The 14,032-nt window shown below is 35.3% G+C and overlaps 1 protein-coding gene across 2 annotated transcripts in view; it reads right to left on the minus strand.

Annotated features, from left to right (window-relative positions):
• Positions 1-525: 525 nt before the first annotated feature.
• LOC109056093 (55 kDa erythrocyte membrane protein) overlaps positions 526-14,032 on the minus strand; it is a 68,923-nt gene continuing 55,416 nt past the window's right edge. For both annotated transcript variants that reach the window (XM_042711423.1, XM_042711422.1), the window contains 11 exons: positions 9,066-9,194; positions 8,723-8,801; positions 8,554-8,639; positions 7,153-7,221; positions 4,374-4,570; positions 4,120-4,226; positions 3,487-3,567; positions 2,599-2,679; positions 1,540-1,742; positions 1,307-1,381; positions 526-1,211 (listed from right to left, as the gene is read on the minus strand). In XM_042711423.1, coding sequence (XP_042567357.1) covers positions 1,035-1,211; positions 1,307-1,381; positions 1,540-1,742; positions 2,599-2,679; positions 3,487-3,567; positions 4,120-4,226; positions 4,374-4,570; positions 7,153-7,221; positions 8,554-8,639; positions 8,723-8,801; positions 9,066-9,188 — 1,278 coding nt within the window. In that variant the 5' untranslated portion in view covers positions 9,189-9,194 and the 3' untranslated portion in view covers positions 526-1,034. The remainder of the gene's footprint in view (positions 1,212-1,306; positions 1,382-1,539; positions 1,743-2,598; positions 2,680-3,486; positions 3,568-4,119; positions 4,227-4,373; positions 4,571-7,152; positions 7,222-8,553; positions 8,640-8,722; positions 8,802-9,065; positions 9,195-14,032) is intronic.

The following is a 14,032-nucleotide window of genomic DNA, read 5'->3' on the forward strand; positions in this document are numbered from 1 at the left end:
CAGACAGAAACATTATTAAAAACATTTTTTTTTATTATGCTTAGTGGAATATACCTTCTAGCACTGTGATCAAAAATCAGTGTGCAGATTTTTGGGAGAAATGTATTTTTAATTCAACACAAGCATCTGTAAACTTATCAGCCTAATTGTTTGGTGTTTTAAGAACAACAGTATTTACGATTATGACAGCGTACACAAAGCATGGCAAGACTTCATCAGCAACAAAGATTAGTAGGTGAAATCTGAAAACAAATAATACCATGGTACCATCCATTACTAAGAAGAAGTCTGTACAAACTACACAGAATTACTGCAGCAAACGACTGAAAACCTCAATATTCACCTTTGAGGAAACACCTGTTTCTACAAAAACTGAGCACAGAGAACTTCACAAAACCAACATCTATATAAAGAGCTGAAACTGTTCAAACGTTCATCACAGACACCGATGCAAAAACGTGAAAAAGATGGTGTCATGTGACTGGTGTCAGTCATTTTTTATTTCTTTAACACAGAGAGTCACAGTTGGAGTGTAGGGAGAGGTTTATTCAGTTCTTTTAAAAGTGCCTTACATCATGACTTGAGGTAAATCCATATATCATTATGAAGAACATTTCAGGACACCACAAAACTGCTTTCAAATATTGACTAATACAATTTCCTTGTGTTTTAACATGTGTTTTTTGTATGTTATTATATTTAAGAAGGACACCATGTCACATGTTACAAAAAACACACTGAAACTCCAGGGAAGATCGAAAACCAGCAAACCTTTATGAACTGAGTGGTATTTTGAATCACAGTAGAGGTCCTTTTTGCATCGCTAACAATGTCATCGCTTAATACTATAGCGCCCTATCATCTGAAAATCATTCACATATTAAACAAAAAGAAAAAACTTATTGCTTTTTTCCAAACATTCTATAAAACACTTGCATTCATGTGCAAACTGTCTTGATAACAGCTGTATTAGGCGGGGCACCGTGTGAGTGCGGTTCACTCGTATGGTATTTCTGGAGAAAGGGATTGGGGTTTTAGTACACCCAGGAGACTGGTACCCACTGCGGGGTTGAGGATGCTCTCTCGATGGCTTCCTCCACACCCTTAACGCTCTCATCTACATCGTTGTTGATGAGCATTTCATCGAAAAAGTGACGGTATGCACTGAGGATGGCATCGGATTCCTTCTGGATGTTCTGCACCGCCTCTGACTGAAAATGTGTAAAAATTAAAACAATATTTAGGTCATAAGCTTGGCTAGGAATGAGCTTCTGAGGCTTATATTTTGAATAAATCAGTTTCTAACCTGACTGGCAGTGTTAGTAGGAGCAATGAATATCACAAGAGGAGCGAACTCTGCCGTTCTGAGCACTTTCAGTGTCTGAGAAAACAGAAAGAGTTCAGAAAACCAGTCACTGTCCAAGCTAACATTAGTGACACTGGAAGGTTCATAAAAAATGTGAGAGATAATTCTAAAACATATCACCACAATGCTATGATTTAATTGCTATACTAATTAAACTGACAGTGTGGCATTACCTGCGGTTCCACATCCAGCACAGCGATTTTCCCTTGCTCGTGAATCTTGTGGACAGTTTCGATCTTAGTCCCGAACATGTGTCCCTGGAAACTGCCGTATTCAAGTAGCTCATTCCCGATGATACCTTTGGTCATTTCATCATTGGAAATAAAGTAATATTCTTTGCCATTTTCCTCATCCTTCTTCTGAGGTCTAGTGGTGTCTACAAACAAAAAAAAAAAAAAAAAAATATATAAAAATTATATATATATATATATATATATATATATATATATATATATATATATATATATATATGTTTTTATGATTCATTATTTTTTTTCATTATTTCGTCTTGTTTTCCAGGAAATATTCTTCAAATAAGATATTTGTAAGACTTGTTATAAGAAATTATATTTTTAATTAAGCTGATCTCTAAATTATATATCTTATAGTCTTAATATCTTATGCAGTTTTGTTTTACAAGTAAATGTAACTTGTTTTATGGATGATAATACATACTGGTAAAAAACAAAAAAAGGACAAATAAAACCAGATATTAAGAAAATAATTTTGCAGTGAAAAAGCTTTCGAAACTGTCTTTTTAATGCAAAAAATGCAATAAAAAACTAGTTAGTGATGAGTTTTTTATTTTTTTAAGTTGAACTAATAGAAGTCAGCTAAGAGCATGTTTACATAGAAAAACACTGGAAAATCAGTGCAGTGGAATGAAAAAGCCTCCAATATACTCACATTCAATTCAAATGTATTTGTATAGTGCTTCACACTGACAAGCTATTTTAAACTATAACATACTACAAACAAACTTAGTTTTGGATAGATTTTCTTAGAAATGACACATTTGATAATTTTAATTTGCTTTAAATACATCATGTTTTTTATAGTGTACAAAATGCAATTTACAGTAGACTACAAAAATGGTACAGCATGTCAACCTGACATCAAACAGGTTTGACATGACGGTGAGTTATGGATATTCACACTCTCAAAAACAGGTGGAAGAGTTCAATATTTAAAAGAAATTAAAAAGAGAAGGCATGCAGCTGGACAGTACATACGTGGTGCTGGGTAAGCAAACTTCTCAGGATACTTGCTCAGCAGTGAATTTTTGATATGGCTCCTTCCAACTCCAGGTGCACCTTTAAACAACAGCAAAAGAGCAAATAACATTTTAGCCTGTAAACTTTCAATTAACTTTGCATTTCCAAATATTTTGATCATCTTTGTAGATCTACTGTACATGATCTATGTTTTATCAGTGGACACTTTTTCATATTTCAGGTGTATTCAGAAGCAGAAATCGTCATAGCTGGGTAAACACGTATAGTCAGGGATGCACACAAGTGTTGCACAGGTGTGCATGCTGACCAAAATAAAAAATGCGCAGGTTGTTTTAGATCGATTGAATGTAAAACTGCATAAGATTTCCATTCAAACTGAAAGCATAAACCTAGGCTACTGCACACTCTGCCGTTTGCTCAGAGCAAAATGCGAGACTGTGACATTTCATTTACTGACGCAGCGCTAAAACCTGCAGTGCATATATTTACTTGCTGGCAAAAATTAAAATGTGAATGTTAGTACTGTATTTTAAAGTGTACTATAAAATAATTCTATTTTTATTTAATACTTTGTATTTAAAAAAATAATAGTGTTAATATAGTAATACTAATATTATCACACAGTATTTATTATTTTGTTTATAATTTTATAAATAAATAAATAAATAATACTATTATTGGTTATTTGATTTTTTTTATAGCATTTTATAATATACTTAATGGGTAACACTATGTGCGGGGTGAATACCAAACCTATGTGCAAAACTATGACCAAAACTTTGACTGGATTTACAATTTTACGAACACATTATCACAGTCTGTGAGGTCCGTGAAGAGCTCCCTGCTGGTCTGAGCTGTGTCAAAGATGGGTATGATGATGCTCACCAATGAGAACCAGAGTTTTTCTGTTGAATGCAGGCAGTCTCACTACTTCCTCATAGGATATTACATCAAGCTGGTCAAAGACTATGGAAGAAACAAAAATTCATTAGCTAATGCATGACAAGAGCAACTGTCTAAGGTCTGTTTCTACAACAGCAGACACGTGTTGTGCTTTAACACAGACATCATTCGTGCTTCGTACAGAAAATAAAGTATTAATTTTTTTTTTTTTTTATTACAGCCATAAATTGGTTATTGGGAGATGGTATTTGAGAATTATTACAATTCATCATTATGAAATCGAATTTACATTATTAGGGCTGTCTTTACATCCAAAAATTAATGAATATACATGAAGTGAACACAAACCCAAAGTGCAGAATATCAACAGCTTAAATCAATTGGATTTAGTGCAGCACAGAAAATGTTGTTTGTGTGCCTGGCATCAAGTCTTATAGACATTTTTTTTATTATTATTATTTTTTTTTAACAAACAATGGGCAAGTAGTTTGTGTGCTGATTCATAAAAACCTATTTCGTTAAAGATTGTTATTAGAGCATTTTCTCAAAATGAACATGCACTGCATGTGATGCGAAACAGGCCTTAGAAATGCTAGAGGAGTGAGCTTCACTAACTTGAGCTGTGTTTGGCAAGGTATTTGTCTTTGCATTTCTTCTTCTTGCCAAAAGGACTGCAGGACTGACTGGCTTCCTGTGTTGCTTTGCTTTTGCTTGCTACACGCCTGAAGAAAAATGAAATGCTTAACTTGTGAAAGACAAGGATATCTTAAATGTACATTACATTACTAATCCGTTACTTCAAAGAAAGTCAATCTGTCATCAAATATAGAAAAATAAAAATAAAAAAATGAATGCATGTCAGAACGTACCATTCCTGAAGTTCTGGAGAAGGGATGAGTCCTGCGAAGTCTGTGGAGGAGTTGTCCACCTTTCCTTGCCACCAGTTTGGATCCTTCTTATTGATAATTTGAATGATGTCACCTGTTTGGAATTTCAGGCCGGCTTCTTTGCATGGGATGAGGTCATCTTTGGCAGGATCATAGTCAAATTGTGCTCTCATATACATCTGCAAAAACATTATCCGAAAAATATTATTCTCTTGTAAAACCATTGTATGTGCTTCTAAAAGATGACTTATCAGCCAATCATGATTGGTTTCTCCATGGTCAACAAAAGATGTTGACCCAGATGTCCTACTGTGTATACATTTTTTTTTTTTATTATCTTACTTGTGTACTGTAGAAGTTTTTAATTAACTAGCATCTTCAAAAAAAAAAAAAAAAAAAAAAAAATATATATATATATATATATATGTAATAAAATATGTTTTTTATTATATATATATATATATATATATATATATATATATATATACATATATACAGGTCCTTCTCAAAAAAATTAGCATATTGTGAAAAAGTTCATTATTTTCCATAATGTAATGATAAAAAATTAAACTTTCATATATTTTAGATTCATTGCACACCAACTGAAATATTTCAGGTCTTTTATTGTTTTAATACTGATGATTTTGGCATACAGCTCATGAAAACCCAAAATTTCTATCTCAAAAAATTAGCATATTTCATCCGACCAATAAAAGAAAAGTGTTTTTAATACAAAAAAAGTCACACTTCAAATAATTATGTTCAGTTATGCACTCAATACTTGGTCGGGAATCCTTTTGCAGAAATGACTGCTTCAATGCGGCGTGGCATGGAGGCGATCAGCCTGTGGCACTGCTGAGGTGTTATGGAGGCCCAGGATGTCTTCGATAGCGGCCTTAAGCTCATCCAGAGTGTTGGGTCTTGCGTCTCTCAACTTTCTCTTCACAATATCCCACAGATTCTCTATGCGGTTCAGGTCAGGAGAGTTGGCAGGCCAATTGAGCACAGTAATACCATGGTCAGTAAACCATTTACCAGTGGTTTTGGCATTGTGAGCAGGTGACAGGTCAGGCTGAAAAACGAAATCTTCATCTCCATAAAGCTTTTCAGCAGATGGAAGCATGAAGTGCTCCAAAATCTCCTGATAGCTAGCTGCATTGACCCTGCCCTTGATAAAACACAGTGGACCAACACCAGCAGCTGACATGGCACCCCAGACCATCACTGACTGTGGGTACTTGACACTGGACTTCAGGCATTTTGGCATTTCCTTCTCCCCAGTCTTCCTCCAGACTCTGGCACCTTGATTTCCGAATGACATGCAAAATTTGCTTTCATCCGAAAAAAGTACTTTGGACCACTGAGCAACAGTCCAGTGCTGCTTCTCTGTAGCCCATTTTCTGCACACGCCTTTGCACGGTGGCTCTGGATGTTTCTACTCCAGACTCAGTCCACTGCTTCCGCAGGTCCCCCAAGGTCTGGAATCGGTCCTTCTCCACAATCTTCCTCAGGGTCCGGTCACCTCTTCTCGTTGTGCAGCGTTTTTTGCCCCACTTTTTCCTTCCCACAGACTTCCCACTGAGGTGCCTTGATACAGCACTCTGGGAACAGCCTATTCGTTCAGAAATTTCTTTCTGTGTCTTACCCTCTCGCTTGAGGGTGTCAGTGATGGCCTTCTGGACAGCAGTCAGGTCGGCAGTCTTACCCATGATTGCGGTTTTGAGTAATGAACCAGGCTGGGAGTTTTTAAAAGCCTCAGGAATTTTTTGCAGGTGTTTTAGAGTTAATTAGTTGATTCAGATGATTAGGTTAATAGCTTGTTTAGAGAACCTTTTCATGATATGCTAATTTTTTGAGATAGGAATTTTGGGTTTTCATGAGCTGTATGCCAAAATCATCAGTATTAAAACAATAAAAGACCTGAAATATTTCAGTTGGTGTGCAATGAATCTAAAATATATGAAAGTTTAATTTTTATCATTACATTATGGAAAATAATGAACTTTTTCACAATATGCTAATTTTTTGAGAAGGACCTGTATATATATATATATATATATATATATATATATATATATATATATGATAAATAAATAAATACATACATACATAAATAAATGTTAGTTTCCCCTGATGTGATACATTCATTTTTTGGTTAAACTATTCTAGATAGATAGATAGATTTTTTAATAGATAGATAGATAGATAGATAGATAGATAGATAGATAGATAGATAGATAGATAGATAGATAGATAGATAGATAGATAGATAGATAGTAGCAATATCTACAGCTAGAGCTACAGCAGTTACAGCCTAAAAATGACAAGCCAAGCTCTAAATGGATCTAGATGTTCTAAATTTACAGTAGCACAATGGTTACTTGTATATGGTGAATGAAGACTTAGAATACTGCCATCCCTTGACACAATGTCAAGAGTCTAAAAGGTTTCAGTCAGCTGCATTTCAGTTTGACACTGTGTGAACAGCAGATGGCAGAAGAAGGTTTGCAGTTACTTCATCTAATGACAAAGTGTAGTTATCTGCTATTAATGTTTTAAATAGTCACCTGTGTCTTTCAATTGGTTTCCCATTCCCATGATAAACCCCAAACCTTAATTTAACCAAGGATACAGGATAGACACACAAAAAATCACATTGAAGCGCATAGGAATAAACAAGTTGAGTAGACTGTGATCATTAAAAATAAAAGCAGGAAACTAATAAGATGTGAGACTGGTTTCGCTGTTTTTTTTCCCTCACCTCACATGCCATGGGGCGACTTTGCTGATTGGGGATGATTTTCAATGTGACAACACCATTTGTGTCTTTCTGTAATGTTGAACAGCATCCAACAACGTTAAATCAAAAGTAACATGACCACAGAAACATCTTCGAGTACTATTTTTTCTACAACTGTGCCAGAGTTCAGGAAGATGCTGTGAAACTGTAGCTAATCAAACAACAAGCTACCCAGAATTTAAAGTTAAGCTTATAGTATATAATAATATAGCTACACAATATAAACTTGAACTGAAGCTTTCTTTGCCCATCTTCATGCCAAATTCTAATTAGCATAACACACACACAAAAATGTAATTCTCATTAATTTAATGCAGTAATAAGATTCCTCCAGTCAGTCATAAACAAATGCTATCATTATTTAGACTTCATTCATACTTTGCATTGACAAAACATGTTAAATGTAATTGCTTATTTCTTCTTTAGATTTTGGGACCCAGGCATTTCTCTGTAGCTTTGATGAGATACACCTTTTTCATTGTATACTGTAATATGAATGATATAACACAATGCAAAACAGTGTATGTTGAATTTTGTCATGCAACACCATTAATTGAGCTGAACGGTTAAGTGTAAAATATATTTTAGCCATTTCATAAATGCTTATCAGCACATTCAGCATTAAGCTTTAACCATATGTGACCCTGGACCACAAAACCTTGTCTTAAGTGTCAGTTTTTCAAAATTGAGATTTATACATCTGAAAGCTGAATAAATAAGCTTTCCATTGATGTATGGTTTGTTAAGAGGACAATATTTGGCTGAGATACAACTATTTGAATATCTGGAATCTGAGGGTGCAAAAAATCTAAATACTGAGAAAATCACCTTTAAAGTTGTCCAAATTAATTCTTAACAAAGCATATTACTAATCAAAAATTAAGTTTCAATATATTTATGGTAGGACATTTACGAAATATCTTCATGGAACATGATCTTTACTTAATATCCTAATGATTTTTGGCATAAAATAAAAATCGATGATTTTGACCCATACAAGGTTTTTTTTTTTTTTTTTTGGCTATTGCTAAAAATATACCCCAGCGACTTAAGACTGGTTTTGTGCTCCAGGTTCACATGTTTCAAAGACAATAGAATTATGACATTTTCCATAAATGTGTACTTATGTCCTACTTCAATGGGCCAAGAAAGCACTCTTACACAAAACTAACTGCATATAATATAAAGTCTAATATATTTTAATTTATTTTTAAACAACATCCAATTAAGCCTTCAAAAACATTACATTCAGTTCACACTTTTTTAACACATTTTATTGTTAGTTTTAAAAGTATGCTAAAATGTACTAGTTTTTCATAAGGGACTGCACAGTGTGTGTCCGCAAATGAGAACACAACCCACCAGAATCTTCTGTAGTTGGTCTACACTTTGATTAGCAACACTTTTCCCATTGATCTCTGCGATTTCATCACCTTCATGTAAAGAGCCTGTTAAAAACATTAATAAATAAAAGGTTTAAATCCACTGAGCTGTATGGAAATATTATTCACACGCCAGGAATCCACTGTACCTTGTCTGTGTATCATCCCTCCATGCAATATTCTCGCCACTGTACACCTCTGCCTTTCATTCAGCTTAAGAGTTACACCCTGAACAAGAACAAAACACAAATTTAATTACAATTTTAATACTTAATGCTCCTTTTGTGTCCCATGGGAAAAAATAAATGTTACAGCATGTAAATAAATTATAACAGAATTGAACATGTTGTGAATTATTACTTTCAAATAACTGAATGACTTCAATGAGTTTAATTCTATTCCTCTTTGTATGTAAAATGAGTACTTGAATAAGTCATGTCAAGTCACGTTAAAATGTTACATGAAACACATGAATAAAAAAAGTGCATATACCAGTGGCTCAGAGGAGCTCTTCTCAAAGGCCACTTCCCGCATTCTGGTCACATCTTTGTTGTTCATATAGCCAGCGCTGCCGTTGGTGTAGACTTCCTGTCCTTTGCAGTCGTTTGTCTGCATGGCGGCCTGGGAATGCAAACACATCGTTGAGATCCCAGTAATTAATTTTGTATTAGCTGGATCTATATATCTTAGATATTAGGGAGGAATCATGCATGTTTTATAAATTATTATAAAAATTATAAATTAAAACTTTTTTCCCCCCAGGTGTAAAATCAAATGGCATGATGAAGGAGAAGAATTAAAGAGTCGATGTGAATATCTGTCCTGGGTTAACGATTAAATGGTTCCATCTTACCACTTCATTTAATCCTGCAATGCTGGGAACTGGTTGGCATGGTTATGTTCTCTGCTATGATGGAGCTTGATTTCTACTGACTTGACTAAACAAACATCATAGGAAGGTAGGGTCCCACTTTATATTAAGTGGCCTTAACTACTGTGTACTTACTGTACATCAAAAAATAAGTAGAATGTACTTATTGTGTTTATATTGTATTGCAAAACACTTGCTGCTATTGAGGTGGGATATGGGTAAGGTTAGGGACAGGTTTGGTGGTATGGGTAGGATTAAGGGTGGGTTAAGGTGTAAGGGATGGGTCAACAGTGTAATTATGAATGTAATTACATGCAGGTATTTTTAAAATATAATTACAATGTAAAAACATGTATGTACACAATAAGTGCACTGTACCAAATTATTAATTTAAATGTAAGCACATAGTATTAAAGGCCACTTGATATAAAGTGGGACCTTTTATTTTGCTCTGTTTACAGTTTTTCTCAGTCACTTTGGTGCATTTCTCAAATCAGAAAAGAAATTCTCAAAACTACTTGCACAACCTCCACATCTTCTAGTCATTTATACACATCATAAAACCAGTTTCTCATTCTTTTGAACAAGTTGCTTTTGTACATACATGCAATTGATTATGCATATTTATCTGCGGTTTCCTACATTATCAGCTGCTAATGTCATGTTGCTCAAAATGTATTATATAGTTTTCTGTGCAATAGTCTTACCCCTCAAAACATCTAGTCGTTAGTTCATCGTATAAGTCATTAAATGCAGAATGGTTCATCTAGTTGTCATAAACTGTCATAAACGTAAACACATTTTTTTTTTTTTACACATTATTACTAGACTTTTTGTAAATTTGCCATGAATTGTGCAAGTGAATCTTGACTAATGAAGAGAATCTAGATCAACCAATGATAAAGCATTTTTCTGAAATAGCTCAAAGGTTCATCTCATGAATCTTCAGTTGGAAAGCATATACTGTATAGACAGAGGACAAAACAAGAGTTACAAATTCTGACAGTGGACTTATTTTTTATTTTTATCTTTCTGCCCATATTTCTTTTCTTTATCACAATGACATTGTAAAGGTTTTTTTTTTTTGTTTGTTTGTTTTATTTTGGTCAGACCACTAATAAAAGTCTAACTAGGAATACTATCCAGTCTCTTTCAGTCAATACCCCACACACAGTAATGTGTAAATTTGTACTTTTGTAATGGATATATACTGTAGCATACATAAGCATATGGCATACTGTTCAATACAGTAACTGTCATCCAAAATGTTGCCATAGTTTACATCAGAACATCCCTCCAGAGTACATATACAGTGTTATATATTGACAACATGACTAAGCAGTTTGACTGTCTTATCCGTGCACAATGACACAAGGACTTGTCATTCTGATGGCACTGACATGTTCATTGGCATCATTATTGTTCAGGCCTAGCATAATCTGATAACCTGTCCTCAGGCATCATTTATGAACAAAATGATATGACAGATATGCTCTGATTGTCAGTCATCTGCTTTCACAGACACAGCAGTGGACCTAGAGAGCAGCAGTCCGGCATTCCAATAATATTAAAAAATTGCCATGTCTTGCTTTTACAACCCTCCAAGCAGTGATCTACACAGAAAAGCTCTTACGTACATGTCTTGGTGTTCTGCCAATGCATAACAATGCATGAATGACCTGAGTTCAGGACAAAGTTTACACCACAATACCACAATTACATAATCAGGACTTTAGACCTCAGCTTTGAGTTGAGCTTGATGACGCAGTGACTTACGATGGGCTGATGTCAGGTTTTGATGATCAGCATGATCTGGTGTCATCTAGATATGATGATTAAGTTTTTTTTTTTTCTTTTTTTTTCCTACATTGCAAAATCCATTGTATATTCATAGTGCACAATGGGGACAAGCTCTGCCAAAAACACTGAAACATTTCACAAAATATCTTCTTTTGTTTTCCCTAAAAAAAAACTACCTCTACTGGAGGTGAATAAATGTTGATGGGGGTGAGTTATCCTTTTAAAATAATGTGTTAGCAACATTGCTTTTTGATGCAAAGCTTACAATCACTATTAGTTGAGCCACAGGCACACTTTACCCCATACCTATTCCTCATTTAAAGGGGTCATATGTTGCTTTTTTAAAAGATCATTATCTTGTGTATTTGGTGTAACAGAATATGTTGACATGCTTTAATGTTCAAAAAACAAATTATTTTTCAAATACTGTACATCAATGTAGGTCCTCTATGCCCCACCTCTCTCAAACGTGTCGTTTTCTACAAAGTCCCTCCTTCTGAAAAGCGCAGTCTGCTCTGATTGGCCAACTGACCCAGTGCACTGTGACTGGCCGAACACCGCAAGCACTCGTCGGAAATGTAACACCCCTTTCCATAATAGTGAGCTTCATTTTTCAAAATAAATGTAAAGACAGTTAATAATGTCTTTAGTTTTACCATCAGTTCAAGCCCGAAAGGAGAACAGATTCGCATGACAGACACAGTGATGAAGCTTGTATGTGTTTGCAGTGCACAAGCCACGGACAGTTAAGACAGCTGACTCCACTGTGTGACCCTCTCTCTCTCTCTCTCTCTCTCTCTCTCTCACACACACACACACACACACACACACACACACACACACACACACAGTTCAGGCCACACACACACACACACACACACACACACACACATGCGCTCACAAAATGCATTTGAACAGTCAATAGCACTAACTTCAATAACAAAACATACTTACAGTAGCTTATTCAGAAGCGCCAGATTGTCGTAGCAAAGTCAGAATTACTTCCTCTCCTAGGTTCACGAAACGGTCGTCCATAAAATGCATTGCTGTTCTGTTGTAGGTAATCTCTAAGCATCATAAATGCATCTACTTTCAGAAGGCCAAATAAAGTGCTTTTGCCTAGATACACACAGCATCTCCCTGACATGGCTGCTTCAACACTAACTGCGGTTACTGAAACCACGCCTTCTTTCTTTGTATTACGTAAATATTTCCACATAGTGACGTAGAGATGTGGGGGCATGTTTGAATGAGCCATTTTAGCGGGGCGTGGCAGAGTCTTAACTTTTATAAAGAATATCTCTTTGGATTTGAGACTTTAATCTTTGCAACTTTACACATCTTCATGCACCAAGAGCTTGTAACACTCCAAAGAGAAAGAAAAATTTAAATGCATCATATGACCCCTTTAATAATCTTTAGCAAAAATAACAGCATGGTTTTATACTTTGGCAGTTCATCAACATGTATAATAACTGGCCCCTTCTGTTGCGGATCATAAGTTATTCAAAACAGAAGATTAGACCCATATGACCAAACTCTTAGGATTATATTACTCCAAATATCATTCCAATAGCATAAGCAATCTGCTGAAAGAGGTTGTTTTTGAAATAAAAGAATAGACAAAGTGTGCTTGTCTTGAGCCATAAATCATTTCACTGTTTTAACTTGACACACCTAAAATCTTTGCCCAAAACAGAAGTGAAAAAACATTCTTTGAAATCCCTGAAACAAGCCTTTTCTGTAAAACTGCTTAACAAAAGGAATCCTTTTTGTGTTCTTTATTTTAGGCTTCCTGAAAGTTGTAACAGCTAGAATTACACACATTTAATAAGGTTCAGTTATAATGAATGAAATAAAACTGACTTTGCACATTATATGATACTCGGATGATAATCAACTATCAAAATATGCTTTGTCTAAACCTCCATGACAAAAATCACAACTCATGATTTGTATAAAGTCTGTTAAGACTTTATAATCCTAAAATGCATATTTGCTGACATGTGTTTACACTTAATTTAATCCAGTATAAATATAGCATCTGTCTGGACACATGTAAGATCGAGGCAGAGGTGCGAACTTAATATCCTGCATGTCTCAATGCCCTAAATATGTTGTGTCAGACATGGGAAGATGGGTGAAATACATACACACTCACTGGTCACTTTATTGGGTACACCTTGCTAGTACTGGGTGGCTGGACCCCCTTTTGCCTTTAGAACTGCCTTAATTCTTTGTGGCATAGATTCAACAAGGTGTTGGAAACATTCTTCAGAGATTTTGGTCCATATTGACATGATAGCATCACGCAGGTGCTGCAGATTTGTCGGCTGCACATCCATGATGCAAATTTCCCATTCCACCACATCCCAAAGCTGCTCAATTGGATTGAGATCTGGTGACTGTGGAGGCCATTTGAGTAAAGTGAACTCATTGTCATGTTCAAGAAACCAGTCTGAGATGATTTGAGCTTTGTGACATGGTGCATTATCCTGTTGGAAGTAGCAATCAGAAGATGGGTAAACTGTAGTCATAAAGGGATGGACATGGTCAGCAACAATACTCAGGTAGACTGTGCCGTTTAAACGATGCTCAGGGGCCCAAAGTATCAAGAAAATATCCCCCACATCATTACAGCCTGAACTGTTGAGACAAGGCAGGATGGATCCATGCTTTCATGTTCTTTAAGCCAAATTCTGACCGTACTGTCTTAATGTCACAGCAGAAATTGAGACTCATCAGACCAGGCAACATTTCTGCCAATCTTCTATTGTCCAATTGTGGT

Source organism: Cyprinus carpio, chromosome A21, assembly GCF_018340385.1.
Source record: "Cyprinus carpio isolate SPL01 chromosome A21, ASM1834038v1, whole genome shotgun sequence".
In the NCBI taxonomy this organism is placed as follows: Eukaryota; Metazoa; Chordata; class Actinopteri; order Cypriniformes; family Cyprinidae; genus Cyprinus; species Cyprinus carpio.